The sequence below is a fragment of the Synchiropus splendidus genome, chromosome 14 (genome assembly GCF_027744825.2).
Source record: "Synchiropus splendidus isolate RoL2022-P1 chromosome 14, RoL_Sspl_1.0, whole genome shotgun sequence".
Lineage (NCBI taxonomy): Eukaryota > Metazoa > Chordata > Actinopteri > Syngnathiformes > Callionymidae > Synchiropus > Synchiropus splendidus.
Window position 1 is genome coordinate 18767733 of NC_071347.1, and position 15187 is coordinate 18782919.

The 15187-nt window shown below is 42.9% G+C and overlaps 2 protein-coding genes across 3 annotated transcripts; one reads left to right on the forward strand and one right to left on the reverse strand.

Annotated features, from left to right (window-relative positions):
- Positions 1–1612: 1612 nt before the first annotated feature.
- On the reverse strand, positions 1613–8583 carry isl2a (ISL LIM homeobox 2a). Of its 2 annotated transcripts, none has more exons than XM_053885338.1 (7): positions 8435–8583; positions 5203–8304; positions 4951–5140; positions 4625–4839; positions 3521–3807; positions 2732–2899; positions 1613–2030 (listed from the first exon to the last, which is right to left on the reverse strand). In XM_053885338.1, exons 2-7 carry the CDS (start codon positions 5408–5410, stop codon positions 1914–1916), a joined length of 1185 nt encoding a protein of 394 aa, XP_053741313.1. In that variant the 5' UTR covers positions 5411–8304; positions 8435–8583; the 3' UTR covers positions 1613–1913. The 2 variants fall into 2 exon arrangements, with proteins under 2 accessions (XP_053741313.1, XP_053741312.1); XM_053885337.1 differs by having other exon boundaries at positions 4625–4884.
- On the forward strand, positions 7179–14955 carry etfa (electron transfer flavoprotein subunit alpha). Its single transcript, XM_053885339.1, has 12 exons — positions 7179–7272; positions 9273–9422; positions 9784–9865; positions 9940–10022; positions 10144–10243; positions 10383–10493; positions 11490–11591; positions 11657–11725; positions 11795–11877; positions 13214–13279; positions 13349–13429; positions 14629–14955. The coding sequence occupies exons 1-12, from the start codon at positions 7234–7236 to the stop codon at positions 14662–14664; spliced, it is 1002 nt and encodes a 333-aa protein (XP_053741314.1). The 5' UTR covers positions 7179–7233; the 3' UTR covers positions 14665–14955.
- Positions 14956–15187: the final 232 nt, after the last annotated feature.

Below are 15187 nucleotides of genomic sequence, written 5' to 3' on the forward strand. Positions count from 1 at the left end.
CCTCTGTCTTTTTGTGCGGTGGGAGGAAATTGGAGTGCCGAGAGAAAGCAACGCTAACATGAAAACAAACTTACATTTTAGTTAAGTGAATGTTGGTTTTCCTAAAAGCTGTGACTCAAAGTCACAAGTTGGAAATGACATAATTATTGCAGCGTTTTTTGAATATACAATTTTCATCAATATCTTCTTTAGTTACTTTAATTCTAGTGTATATGTTTTATGTCTGTCGGGGAAAAGTATTTCAATTATATTCCAATTCTGCAGTAATTTTTAACATTACAAAAAATGCCATCATACAGTTTTATTTTATATATATATATATATATATATATATATATATATATATATATATATATATATATATATATATATATATATATATGTGTGTGTGTGTGTGTGTGTGTTGGAGATGTATTTGGTCAGATTAGAAGGAAATTAGAAATGGGATGGACATTTGTGTGGGTTTGGTTTCAGGATGGATTCTTCAATAGCACTGAATTGCACTGGTCTGTTTCCATGGCAACATATGAAGCTGATATTAAAATGTTAACATCAGCTCCTTCAACATAACAAACATGGTGTCTTCTACTTCAGGCTACAATTTGTGGGACAGATTTAAGTCTAGCGAAGCTGTAAATCTGAAATGTTCTGATCATAAATGTGAAATAGAATTCCACTTTTTAATCTTCAGTCAAACCAAACGCAATTATTGTGCTGTTATTTTCGACATAAATGAAGAAACTGCAGTTCTAACTCTTCATATTCCAACGAATAAACGATCTAGTGTTTATATTTTCGCAATAATAAGCGGGTGTTCGAGGTTTCTGGGTATGAATGAGTCTCATTTCCGTCTCTGATAGCAGCAGATGCTCTCAGACAAATTGTTGAGGTGTCGTGTGTCAGTCATGGCTTGACCCGCCTGCTCTCTTGTCCAGCGGCTATTTGTCGTCCAGCATTCCGACTGGAAGGAAAATAAACTCAGGACACGCCAGGACGGTCCCGGGGCTCGGGGTCCCGTCAGTGGCCCTGTTGTGGGTCCCTCCAGTGGATCCGACGCAGGTGATGCCAGAGCCAGATAACGACGCGCCTCTGTCTGGGCCCCTGCCTTTTTATATTGACGCTGCTTTCAAGCAGGTTTAGTGACTTAGCTCTGTCCTTTCACCTTAGATCTTATTATCAATTTTAAGTCGAGGAGAATTTACCTAGTTGGCGTCATCACTTTTTAAATGGAATTAAATAAAATAAACCCCTCCAGTATTATTATTTTTTTTTTAATGTTTGGCTTCAGCTCACGATTTAGGGCGACATTTTACATTTCTAATCAATTTGTTTTACATTCTTGCATTGTTATATTGTACATGTCAAACTTTTAAATAAAGATTATTGACAGAAATGACGTGTTGCTGGCGCTTGCATATAGTTGGACAAGATAAAGAGGTGTTTGGTTATTATTTTCGGTTGAATCGTATTGTATAAAACATTTTTATGCAATAATTTTGTAAATGCCATTTTCATTGCAACAGGTGTTTTTTTTTTGCTGCTAAAAATATCCTTCAAGCAATAAAAATCGTCAACCAGTTGAACTATCCATTTATTGATAAGGTTGGCTATGTTTTAATAAATAATAATAAGTTACTTTTTGGAAGACAGTTTGCGCTTATAGTACAATAGTCGCCAATCATGCGCGTCCGCAGAGTTCCACCACTGAATCCAACACACAGCTCGTCCAGTTTGGCTCCAAAAGGTCCTTAAAACGTCCGTGTCCTTGAGCAAGACGTTTGTGTTCCTCACTCCAGGGCGGGTATCCTCAAAATTAATATCCACCAGGCTTCGATTTATGGTTGTTTGTCAGCTCAACACGACTGATCTCGTCACTGAGGTCTTGTGGTGCGTTCAGGGACCGGCAAACGTCCTCACGTGTCCACGGGGCTCGGAACCATGCTGTTCGGTGTGTCCGGTAAGTGCGAGGACAGAGAGGTCACGTCACTGGCCGACGAGTTTCCCAGCGAGCCCGACTCCGAAAAAGACACCTGGTAACGCAAGAGACATCGGTTGATATGCAGAATTAGAAAATGAAGCTTCGTGGAAAATGAATGCGTCGTTTGCCATTGGACTCTCTGGAATCGATGAAGCGCAACAAAAAAAACAAAACAAAAAGAAAAAACGACTCAAGTAGCAGACAAATTGTTTCCTAACATTATTTTGTTCATTATTGTTATTTTGTTTTATTATTTTAGCATTTCGACCTTTACAACGAACCTATTAACGTTCACGAAGTGGTTTGTTTTCATTTATTTGTAAGTGTCAAAATGAACATTATAACATTTCAGATGAAAACCATTAACTGTTGAACTCCTCCATTAATAGGAAGTAAATGTCCCCCAAAGCAATTGCTTGACTGCACTATTAGGTTTTAGAGGGACGTATTATTTAAGATATTTTAAATACTATTTTTAGCAGAGTTCTTTGACTGAATTCTGTATTTTAAAATATATATGACATGAAATGTGATGAATGTATATTCATGTTTCAGGTGGATAAATGCGGAATATTTTGTTTTTTAAATCACATTAAACTCACGTTCCATTAAGTATTTCATCAATAGATGTTCATGGGTGTGGATGAGACATTCTCAGGGTTGTGAGTTGAATTCTGTCTTAGTCGTGGTGTCACATTTATCCATGTCAGCATCATGGAGCACAACTCTCAGTGGCTGCTCTTCAACACTGACCAGTTGTTGGAAGGCCGGCTGGTCCAGGTCACTCTGCAGGGCGAAGTCGCTGAGGGTTTTCCAGGGGGGCTGGTAGGTCTGCACCTCCACTGGATTCCCTTGGATCGATGACTCATGGCGGATTGGGCTTCCAGCGACCAGAGGGGTTCCGGTCAGACCTTGCAGGTTCTGCAGAGCCACCCAAAGAGATCAGTCACAAAAGAGGCAGGACCCATGCAAACATTTATGAGGGTGTCCCTCAGCTCATTGAGTTTGGGAGCCATTGTTAACTTCATGATGAAGTTGCTTGGATTGTAATTTTATTTTTCCTTATTTGACGATCACACTTTCTTCAAATAATAATAATAATGATGATGATAATAATCATGTGAATGCAAAATGAATATCTGATCGGTAAACTATAGCATCACTATTATGTTAGACATTAAATATATTTTAAAGTTTGAAATTCAGTTCATTAGCACGTGAATTTTATTAATATGGAAACTATACTAATATAAATACTGTGAGATTCATAACATCATTAAAAAAGAGAATAAAATGCATAAATACTTGAAGTACACTTCTAAGGGAATAAATAAAAATGCATCGATTACAGCTTCTTTTTTAAATTTTTTTAAATTTTATTTTGAAATTATCATATCGAAATATCGGATTAAAAACGTAATGGATTTTTAGGACAGTGTCCTGAATATTCCACAGTTCACTTATTCGACATTGTCTAACAATGACACTCAATGATACACATAATACATAAATCTGAACAGTAAAAGGCCTGGAATGACTCACGGTCTTGTCGCTGTTCTGCTGCTGCTGCAGCTGCTTCATCAGGATGGACTTCTTCTTGTCTTTGCACCGCTTGTTCTGGAACCAAACCCGAATGACCCGCGGACTGAGGCCGGTCATCTCCACCAGCTGCTCCTTCATCAGCGCGTCCGGCCTCGGGTTGGCGTTGTAGCAGGTCCGCAGTGTGTGCAGCTGCTTCTCGTTCAGAACCGTCCGGACCCGCGTGGTCTTCTCCGACTGCTTGTGGACGTGGTTCCGGTGGTGAGGTGGATGCCGGACCGACACCGGTTCTGAAGACGACAGGATGCCTATGAGTTGATCCAAACGTCCCATAACGTCAGTGTATAAATGCAGTAGTCGGTCAATTATGGCACTTTGGAGTGTAAATTCAGCGCTTTAAAATGAAGTGCAACAAAGAATAACTGTGAGGTTATAAACTTTATAATAACGACAGGATGAAATAAACATATTTTGAGACATGTATTAGAATAATATAATAATCATAATCATCTTTACTGTTATCATAATTTAAGATGCAAAAGAAAAACGTGTTTTAAAGGCTGTCACTGTAAACTATTCGATTTCAAGTCATACTCTCTGCAGAAGAAAGAAATTGACCCAAAAAACACAACGTTATTTTAACATACTTAATTCGAGACAAAAAGAAATAATAATAATAATGAGACAGCTCTGCTATTGCCATTAAAATATAGTTATTAATATAAATAACAATAACACGGTGTTAAAACAGCGAAAATCTTTTTCGATAATAAAAAATAAAAATGCGTAATTTTGAATTTTATAAACTGTTTATATAAGATGATCGGGATTTAAAAGAAGTGAATGGTATTTTAATCATTCGAATAATGTCGAATATAAGTGTTTCTACTTATTGATATAGAAGTCACTAAACCGGAACAATTGGAATTTACTGTTTTTAAAGTTGCTGGCTGTTATTATGTTACATTTTTAAAGCTGTTTTTCATCTATTTAAATGCTTCTTTAGCCTCACATTTATTGGTGATTATAGTTTTATTGATCTTGTTGGTGTATTTGGTGTATTTATGAGTTTAATTCCCAGTAATTCTCCCGGTGCGGCTCTGGTACCTGGACAGTGCAGGGCTCTGGCGGGAAGCCCACCGGGACTCAGCGGGCTTCCAGCGGCCGACCTGTCCAGCAGCAGGCAGTGATCGGCCCGACACAAGAGCTCGTCGTCCCGCAGAGAGAACTCGTCCCCGGGCAGCAGGTTCTGGCTGCACACCGAGCACCGGAAACACTCCATGTGGAAGACGCGCTCCCGCGCGCGCATCACCAAGTCGCTGCTGCAGAAGCCCGAGTTACACTTTGCACACTTGATTCCAAACAGCCTGAAGCGGAGAGCCACCGTGAGAAAGACGTTTCAAAAGAGGAGACGCGGAGGGACGCCGACTCACCTCAGGTAGTCCCGCTTGCAGTAGGTCTTTCCTTCCCTGACGTAGCACGTGCAGGTCTCGTCCAGGTACTGGCTGCACTCGGCGCACTTGAGGCAGGCCGCGTGCCACTCCAGGTCCGGGGACACTCTCAGGATGTACTGGTCGAGGATCTGACCTCCGCAGCCCACACACATGGCGAGTCCGGACTTCTCTGTGTCGGAGGGGACATGCATCAGACTCAGCAACATCAGATGGAGGCGTCACGGCGCTTACTTTTGGAATGATCCCCCATATCATCCAAGAAAGAAGCGCGCAGCAGGATGTCCACCATGCAGGAGGAGCGGGAGGAGAGGAGCGGCGTGCGGGTCCTGGCGGCAGGAGAGAAACTTGTGCCGCGCCGCCGACAGAGAGGAGGAGAGAAAACACAGATCCTCCAGCAGTGACGTCTGCAGACCTGGACCTCCACAGGGAGAGGGGCCATGCAAATGCCCTGCACGACGTTTCCCCGCAGCTTTTCTCCGCACCTTTTCAGATTTCTCTCTCAATGAAGCCGTTTCATGAAAATAGTAAAGATTTTTATTAAAATAATTTGCAGATTGATCTGCGTTATTTATAAATGAGAGACATTTAAATAAAAATACCCAAACCACACCAGCCTAGCCCTTTATAAAAACAAACAAAATAAGTACTTAAGTTAAAACAATTGCAAAGGTATTTCTAGTTTCGGGATTTCGCCTGAAAAAAAAAAAGAATTTATGTGTTTGCTTTTATTATTTTAAGTAATTCAGCCCTCACTTTGGCTCACCAGGATTGAATAATTATACTACCTCACTGGGAATGAATAGTATTGTGCTGTACACCTAATGTAAACATAACATTCCGAATTAGATTCTGGATCGTGTTATTATGTTGTTTCCAAGATATACTTGCTGTTTGTGAATTAGATAGAGCCCTCTGCTGGAGGATATAGAGAATGCACCCGGACTGGGGTTAAAAAATAGATGCGTATATTTGTTTATTTTCCCCTTCAAATTGTGCTTAAACTACTCAACCAAATGGTGCTGCACATTCGGACATGTAGCAAGGAGGTAAATAAAAGCTTCACCTTCCTTCACCTTCACCTTCTTCTGCCGCTTATCCGGGGCCGGGTCACGGAGGCAGCATTTGGAGCAAGGAAGCCCAAACTTCCCGATCCGCACAAACCTCTTCCAGCTCTTCCCGGGGGATCCCGAGGCGTTCCCAGGCCACACCGGAGACAGAATCTCTCCAGCGAGTCCTGGGTCTTCCCTGGGGTCTCCTCCCGGACCCGGACCCGCTCCCCAGGGAGGCGTCCAGGGGGCATCCGGATCAGATGCCCGAGCCACCTCAGCTGGTTCCTCTCGATGTGGAGGAGCAGCGACTCCACCCCGAGCTCCTCCCAGATGACCGAACTCCTCACCCTACCTCTAAGGGTGCGCCCAGCCACCCTGCGGAGGAAACTCATCTCAGCCGCTTGTATCCGCGATCTCATCCTTTCGGTCATGACCCAAAGCTCGTGACCATAGGTGAGAGTGGGATCCTAGGAGCTATGTTGTTGGGGGTGTTATGCCCCTGGTATGGTCTCCCATGTCCAACTGGTCCTAGGTGGCAGGTCAGACTAAGAACAGTTCAGAAGCCCTTATGACAAGTTTACCAACAAGGACTGTGAGGTCGCCCGGCATGGCACAGCTGGGGCCCCACCCTGGAGCCCGGCCTGGGATTGGGGCTCGAATGCGAGCGCCTGGTGGTCGGGCCACTGCCCATGGGGCCTGGCCGGGCCTAGCCCGAAAGGACGACATGGGCCGTCCCTCCTGCGGACCCACCACCCACAGAGGGAGTCATAGGTGTCGAGTGCAAAGAGGACTAGGTGGCAGTCGAGGGCGGGGGACCCAACGACCTGGTTCCTGTGTAAATAAAACCTTTTTATGTAAATTCATTATTTTTTTCTCAACTGTAATCCATTTCTTTAATTGCGGTATGTTCATTTAGAGTTTATGGACCAAGTGGTGTTTAAAAAAACAAAAGTTCAAACATTTGCCCTTGAGCAATACACAGAACTTCAGTGAGTGCTTGGCGTCAAGGTCTGCCATCAGTTATGCATGAATATTTCAAAACAAGCAGTAATAATTCGTCGGCGGTGTCGTAATTTCGCGGAGTAAAGAAAAAAATATAAATATTTGGGTTCATTGGAAAGGTCGCGAGCCGGGTCTCGGTGAGAAATCTCGCGAGAATTCCTGTCTCGACCTCTGGCACAGAAGCGGCTGCATCACAGCAGACGTGTTCAACATGATTCGAACCTTCAACAAAACCAACCTGAGGGGCTTGGTAAGAATTTACACGCATATATTTAACGTTGCGTTAATAATATTTGCACCTGTCATGATGGAGCGATTATGAAAACAGCGGTTCTGTAGCTATCCTTCTACATTAGCCGTTAGCTTGACGGCTAATTTACTCACACACCGCACTGCGTGTTGGACAACATGTTTGACAGCGTCTCAATTTGTTGTTTTATATTGTTATCTGCCTTCAATATTCGTCACCTTAACGATATAAACCACCAATTTACTTTTCTTTTGGAGATAAGGTCTGTTAGCATGTCTAGCATTGTGGTTACGAAAGGTGGCAACCTGCAGTTATGTCACCCCGAATTGTTATTGACTGAACTGGAAGGTGAACTGGCGACACAAGCTGATGTACGCGACTGTTTATGTATTAAAGTATTCATAGACGGCGCATTTCAGTCCGGTCTGAGTGACATGGTTCCAGTATTTCCAGACCCATCTGGTACTGTCTTGTTGCTCTGGGACTGAACCTGATAATAACGTCTCAGTGGGTCGATTGTTTACACAAAACCTACAGCGTTGCATAAGTGTGTGACCTTCTCTTCATGAGGCTAAACAGTCTGTATATTTAATAATCCTTCCATTTAGCGCTGTAAAGATACTGAATAATATTAACAACCTTTCTACCCTTAGAAAACGACATTATCAATGACCTGCAACCTGAGTCGATGTTTCTAAGGAATGCGATGTCAGAAGTGTTTAAAGTCAAATGAAAATCAAATTTAAACAAACTTCAAATTGAATACATTTATTTGAGATTTGAAAATAATTAATTTGATTTACGCACATTCTTCATGTTGAATGTTGGAACATAAACACACAGCGTCACAACAATGCCACATCTCTAATTCTACGACCAACTAACAAACAAAAAAAGCACTCAGTGTGGACACTCAGTGTGCAAAGTATTTCTGTCATGATGTTAGTGAAGCAAGTCCATAGTCCAGCTTTGTCTCCCTGGATACCAGATAACCTCTTCTGGACGTCATCAGCAGAAGAGTGCGTCAAGTTTCTATAGTAATTAGACATCAGTAGGTTTATTTTCGTTCAGAAAAACACAATAATAAACACATTGTACTTTACTTTCATCCAAATATGCTCTGAAGCCTGCAAATAATATCACAAAGGAAAAGGAATCATACCTGAAAGCAGCAATACACGTGTTTAACTGCTGCAGGAAAGACTGTTAAATTCTGGCCTCGCTACCTGCTGCTGCAGTCAACACTGTTTCTGGAGCTACTGCAGTACCATGTCCACAGAGGAGTGAGAGGAATGCACCTGGGTATTGCCTCAGATCAGAAGTTTAAATTATAGCCTTTATGATGACGTGCCTTTTTTTTTTTTTAGCTTTGTCTTTGTCAGCAATAATGACATTTGTCCAAAAAGGCAGTGCCTTTTGTTGTCTAACTAATTTAAGTTTGAAACTATGGTAGTTCACGTAGAATCCTCTTGATGCACTATTCAACTTAAATTAAAACTGCCCTCTAATTCTTCTGTGTCCATAATGGTTAACTTGTTGTAACTGAAGCCAGTGATAATGTTTTTTATAGTCATGTTTATTATGGTGGGCATAACTTTTTTGCTAACGCTCATGTATCTGTTTGAAAGTGTTAACATGAGGCCCCAAAATAGAGATGGATTATTTGTTTAGTATGAGGAGGAATTTGTTCTTGGATTTAATCTCTGTTTAAATCTATAACACTAGGTGAGTGAATCACTTTAAAAATGCAACAGGTAAAGAAAATTTCAGGGTTAAAAAAAAAAATCGTCCTTCCAGATTTCCTTTACGCGGTCTGCTATCGATTCATAAAATTTCTGAAAAGATCATTGTTATTTTCTATGGTGCAGCCTAAGTGTTTGTTTCTTCATCAATATTCAGAGATAGGAATGATTGAATGTATTTTGTTCTATCATCGATCGTTCATGAGCCCTTGTTTTTTCTCTTCACTTCCGTCTGACATGTCTCCATCTCTGCCACAGACCAGTCTCTTGCAGCGGTTCCAGAGCACGCTGGTGGTCGCTGAGCACAACGATGACAAGTTGACTCCCATCACACTCAACGCCATCACGGCTGCCAACAAGCTTGGTGGGGACGTGTCCTGTCTGGTTGCTGGAGCAAACTGTGGCAAGGTTTGTTGTCGACCACATTTTTACTTTCCACTCAGAATCAGATCAAAGGAATCCAAAGTTGCTCATCCTTATCCAGATTAGGTGAATAATTTGAGTGTTTCAGTTGCAACTTGACTCCAGTAAGCAACACATTTTTTTAAATATATATTTTTTAACATAACTTGTTAAAACAGTATCTGAATTTTCCTCTTCAGTGTCAACGTGTATTATGGGGCAGGTGATTGTAGTTGCTCCTCCTGAGACATTCAGGGCTTGATCATGCAGCAGGAGAACGCTCGGTGACAGCTGTTATTGTCACGTGAAACTCTATCTCTAACCTTGAACTTTACTGTATTTATGCGCTTTGTCTTTCCCCCCTCAGGTTGCAGAAGAAATCAGCAAGGTTCAGGGTGTCAAGAAAGTTTTGGTGGTCCAGCATGATTCCTACAAAGGTGCACTTCCAGGTGTGTATGAAGGTCTTACCTGTAGAATACTTGATTTCAAGTCAGCGTTTCAAACATCTAACTTTTATCTCCAGAGGAGTTGACTCCACTCATCCTGGCAACACACAAGCAGTTCAACTTCACCCACATCTGCGCCGGAGCTTCAGCCTTCGGGAAGGTCAGATACAAACCCAAACTTTCTTTTTTTAAGTGATATTTCTGTGGCAATACCAGCTTCTTCTGAGTTGTGTTGGTATTTTCTGTGTGTTTTTCGCTGAATGTACAATTTGTTGTCGTAGAACCTGCTTCCCAGAGTTGCAGCCAAGTTGGATGTTGCTCCAATTTCAGATATTATTGAGATCAAGTCACCAGATACGTTTGTTCGAACCATCTATGCTGGTGAGTTAACAACACAAGTCATAACTAATACGTTTCTTCATGAAAGAGAGAACCACGGTTCATATTCAATGTTGAATAAATGGCTGCCCGAGTCCGTGATTGTTGACTCATCATCTTGGCTTTTCCTTTTACACCACAGGTAACGCTCTCAGCACCGTGAAATGTAATGAGCCAGTGAAGGTGTTCACCGTCAGAGGGACGTCGTTCGAGGCTGCAGCCACAGAAGGAGGAAGTGCAACGAAGGAAGATGGTACGTTGGCTTCATTTGGCAGTTGGTTATCGAGCTTTACACACTGAACCATGTGAGTTGGTCTTTTATCGAGTTCAACATAATACACTTCAGAGTATAGTTTGTTGTCTGGCTCATTTCAGAATGAAAGTTATTTGTTGAGCTTTTCTGCATTCCTTTGAAGTGGTGGATTTAAGCTGACCGTATCAAGTGTTCAACAGCTGAAACCAAAATAATTTGCAAACCTCATGTGTAGATTAGCCACTTATGATGTTAGTCACTATCAGGTATTTAGACTTGACTACCGACTAACTAAATACCGCAATTTCTGGACTATAAGCGGCATTTTTCATTTTTTTGGTATTTTTTGCGGTTTATACAATTCAACAGACATGGGCAAAGTGCAGCCCGGGGGCCAAATGTGGCCCTTTGCCTGTGTTTTTGGGGCCCTCGGACTAAAACTATACAACTGATAAGTTATCATTTTCTGTCACTTTTTTTTTTTTTTTTCTGTTTTAGCCACTGGTTCACTACTGGTTCAACAGTAAATACAGCTATTTTTATTTCTTCTTTTCGTTCGTCATTTTAGTATTGCCCTCAAAATTTGTTGAAAGAAAAGTCAAAATATATTTTGAAATAAATTGCCTTTTTATCTTTGATGTTTGGTCCATAGTTTTATAATGATGTCTATTCACAAGATGCAAAATGATTTTTTAAATAGGTTTCATGGTGTTATTACACTCTGCAATCTGGGAAAAAAAACAACATCTAGTCTTGATGGTCTTCAGACCTTCAGCTTGTCAGTCAGACTTCAAATTAAAAGTTAAACTCCGTGTTGTGTGTCTCCACACTGTTCAAGTGATTATGATCACAAAAACATCACCATAAAAAACGTACGTCACCTCGAAAGAGGTGACGTATGAAAGGGCTTTCACAAAACGTTCAAAAGCAGAAAGTGACACACAAAGTGTAAGCCACCATGTTGGAAGATGACGTTGTGTTGATACTTGACTGCAGTTGCTGCTACCTCGCCTATGGATGTCTCTGAGTGGGTGGAGCAGAATCTGACCAAGAGTGATCGTCCAGAGCTGACCAGCGCCAAGGTGGTGGTGTCAGGAGGTGAGTGACGTTTTAGACGCTCCGACGCTTCTGTTGGTGCCTTTGTTAATAAGGTTTTCATTCAGGGCGCGGGCTGAAGAGTGGAGAGAACTTCAAGCTGCTCTACGATCTTGCTGACAAAATGAACGCCGCAGGTGAGGCCTTATTGCAGGGGATTCGAACCTTTCCTTGCTTGTTGTATTGACGCTGTTTTGTGCCTCCAGTGGGCGCCTCTCGAGCTGCAGTGGACGCCGGCTACGTTCCCAACGACATGCAGGTCGGACAAACCGGAAAGATCGTGGCCCCGGTGAGTTCTGTGGGGTAACACGCTCGATACTCGCTGCGATGAGGACGCCAGAACTTCTCCTCAGCTAATGTCTTTATGCACTTGTGCGTGAGCGAGAAGCGCCCTGCCCTTCTTAAAAAGGTTAACTTGCCATTAGGTGATGGAGCGAGGTTACTCCGCTGTGATTATCAACACATTAGCGCTCACAGATTCTTCCTGATGGCACATTTAGGGCCCTAAATGATTTATCTGTTGCATTAAAGCCACTGAGTGCAGCAGCGGATGGATCCGACCGGCCGCACTCTGAAGTGAAGTTCCTAATGTGATGACCCAGTTGTTACGTTTCTGAGTGAAACATGAGCCTGGTGTCTGCAGTTTACCCCCAGAATTTGTAATTGTTGGTGAATTCCTTGCTGTGCTAAATCAGCAAAACTCATCTGTGAGTCGACTCATTCAGACTATAGTTTGAGTTGCGTCACAACAGTATCGTCTCTTTTAAGAGTGACATCATTCAGTCATTTAGCTGTTTTTATCTTCTAGCACTGAACCAGAAGGTCACTGGGGTGACAAACTTTTTAATCTACTGTAAATTCTGGACTACAGAGTGCACTGGAATATTAGCGAAATTTAAGAAGGAAATAGATCTTGTTCACACATAAGCCGTGGGTGCAGTGGTGCTGTCTGCATCGTAGAAAGGTCAGTGGTGCACCAGGCTTAAAAATGCGCGAGGATGACTTCTAAACTAGTTTTGAAAATGGCGTCCAGCGTGGAGACTGACTCATGAAACAAACTGGGCAATGATCTGAACTTCAATCATCAACTCCTCACATCTTTTATTGACATTAAAGCGCTCAAAATGGGCTGTTTTCAAGTTTGAAGAAGTTCTGACACCACAGCCGCTCTCAGCTGCTGCTTCTCTTCTCCACTCCTCCAGAAGATCGGCTCTGTGCCCGGAGCTGCGGACACTCGGGCGAAAATGTCAATAAAATGCCTGCGATTTACTCAGTTTGATGCGACGGGGCTCAATATTTTGGTAGCGTGACGCTCTTTAGCCTGTAAAAATCCAAATATTAGCCGCATCGTTGTATAAGCCTCAGGGTTCAGACCGCGAGAAAAAACTAGCAAATTATAAACGTATAGCCTGGTGAGCAAATAATTGAAATTCACTTTCGTAAGTCTAGTCCAGGTGAAGTTGAATCACAAATATGATTTTTAAAAAGGTTTGATTTAGTTCCTGCTCTGTTTTACTGTCACGCTTGATGAAAATGGACGGTGGCAGTGAGGCGTTCAGGGGTGTGTGTTGGTTGGAGTTGGTAGTTGGAGACTGACCTGGTTCTGACCCGTCCCTCCTCCACAGGAGCTGTACATCGCAGTGGGCATCTCTGGAGCCATTCAGCACCTGGCAGGGATGAAGGACAGCAAGGTAAGGATCGGAACCCTCCTCGCTCACCCGTGATCCGTGCCCGAGCCATGACCCTGCGTGTCTCCTCAGACCATCGTCGCCATCAACAAGGACCCTGAAGCCCCCATCTTCCAGGTGGCCGACTTCGGGCTGGTGGCCGACCTGTTCAAGGTGAGTCCAGGCTGTCCATGGTTCTTGAAGGATGAAGGGAAAGGGCAGGGATGAGCGGGAGTTAGTGGCCTCATGGAAGCAGTAAATATCCATCAGGGGGAACAAGAAGTCCATCTGGTGGAAGAGTGAGAGTTTCCTTGCCACCTGGAGTGTTATGACTGGCCACTCCTCCACACACAGTTGTTCCTCAGAAAGCCCAGAACCTCCATTTTTGCGCACTGACGTCTGCCTCTGTGGCCCAGGTGTCCCGACAAAGTCTTCAGACCGTAATCGGACCTGAGGGCGGCAGACTTGTGACCCGCTGCTCAGATCCTCTTTCACGCTGCGGCTGATTGAAGCGATGCGTTTGAGTCCACAGATAAATGATACCATGACCAGACAGCAGCGGCGGTAGCTCTGCCTTCCACAACTCTAGAGCTAGATTCTAGTTTCACACTGCAGCCAGTGGAAGATGTTTGAGAGACACTTGGATGACAGGGAGCAAAGCAAGTGACAGCTGCTTGTCATCCGCTGAAGGACATTCAGTTACCATGGCAACTCCTCACTGATTAGTGGCTCTACAGTGAGTCCCTTGTGGATGACCTGGCTGGTCCCACTTCACTTGTGTTTCTTTTGTGTACTGGTTCACCTGGAATTACAGTGTCATGAGCTCCGGCATGAAGAAAAAAAGAGAACCTGTGCTCTCACTGACCTCAGAAAAGGGCCCCAATATTTCCTTAAGGGTCTCATTGGGCCGGCTGGGGGGCGTGAAATTGGGTTTAAAGATGACGTTTCTGTTGTGTAACTCTGATGCCATTCCAAAAAAACAAGATGTTGTGTGACTAAAAATGTTTCAGCACTTAATGTTTTTGTCGGAATAAATGTGTAAAAATTCCTTCTGAATTAAAAATATTTCGGTTATAAATAATTGAAAGAACCTAGTGAGCCTAAAGTAAAAATGGATAAATGAAGAACTCAAGTGAAGCGACTGCATCGTATCACAACGGACCTCAACACTTGTGAGCAGAGGCATCACGTGTGATGAGAACCTCTCACACAGAGATGCTGATCCTCATCCCTGCTGCCTGGCCCTGAAGTTGGTCAAGTTTATTAAGATCATTATTTTTTTTCTTTCCTCATAAGTCACTTTCCAACAGATCTAAACCTTATGATGTCATGAATGTTTGTGCAAATATCATCACTGCATCACTCTCCTCCAGGCTGTTCCTGAGATGACCGAGGCGTTGAACAAGTGAAGAAGAGCAACACACGTTTTCCATGGCAACGCTGCTCACGCCGACTCTCGAATGGATTTGGCAGCTAGTGACGTGCTAACAGTGCTATCACGGTAGCTTCCGGTTTTTAAGTGAGTGAGGTGGAATTCAGGATTTTTAACAGCAGATCCCGTCCTGCTAGGAACACTGAGGTCATGTCATGGTGTTCTGCAGTGGCTTCTCTCTGTAGCTGATCAAGATGCAATTGTTTTTTTTTCTCCTCAAAATAATGTATCCACTTGATAATAAATAAACATTTGTTAATTCTCCTTCTTTTCCTTACCTGCCACGTGCGTGTGTACGTCTTTAGCCTACCTTGTGGGTACCAGTTTATGTCTAAACACTATCCTTGTGGGGACCATTTGGCTGGACCCCTTAAGATTCAGCCTGAATTCCAGGATGAAGACTTCAAAAAGTAACTAGGTCCTTATTATTGGGTTTATATATGTACATAAGTCAAGGGTGAGAGGCGGGGGAAAGGGGTATGTCAATGAGAAATCTTGTG

Bases quoted from the DNA above. Each gene is read 5' to 3' on its own strand.
- etfa (XM_053885339.1), top strand. From the start codon at position 7,234: ATGATTCGAACCTTCAACAAAACCAACCTGAGGGGCTTG. The intron at 9,423-9,783 runs GTTTGTTGTCGA...TTCCCCCCTCAG, and splicing joins CTGGAGCAAACTGTGGCAAG to GTTGCAGAAGAAATCAGCAA. The intron at 13,430-14,628 runs GTGAGTCCAGGC...ACTCTCCTCCAG, and splicing joins TGGTGGCCGACCTGTTCAAG to GCTGTTCCTGAGATGACCGA.
- isl2a (XM_053885337.1), bottom strand. From the start codon at position 5,410: ATGGCCCCTCTCCCTGTGGAGGTCCAGGTCTGCAGACGTCACTGCTGG. The intron at 4,885-4,950 runs GTGAGTCGGCGT...TCTCCGCTTCAG, and splicing joins TGCAAGCGGGACTACCTGAG to GCTGTTTGGAATCAAGTGTG. The intron at 2,031-2,731 runs GTCAGTGTTGAA...TTGCGTTACCAG, and splicing joins AGCCGGCCTTCCAACAACTG to GTGTCTTTTTCGGAGTCGGG.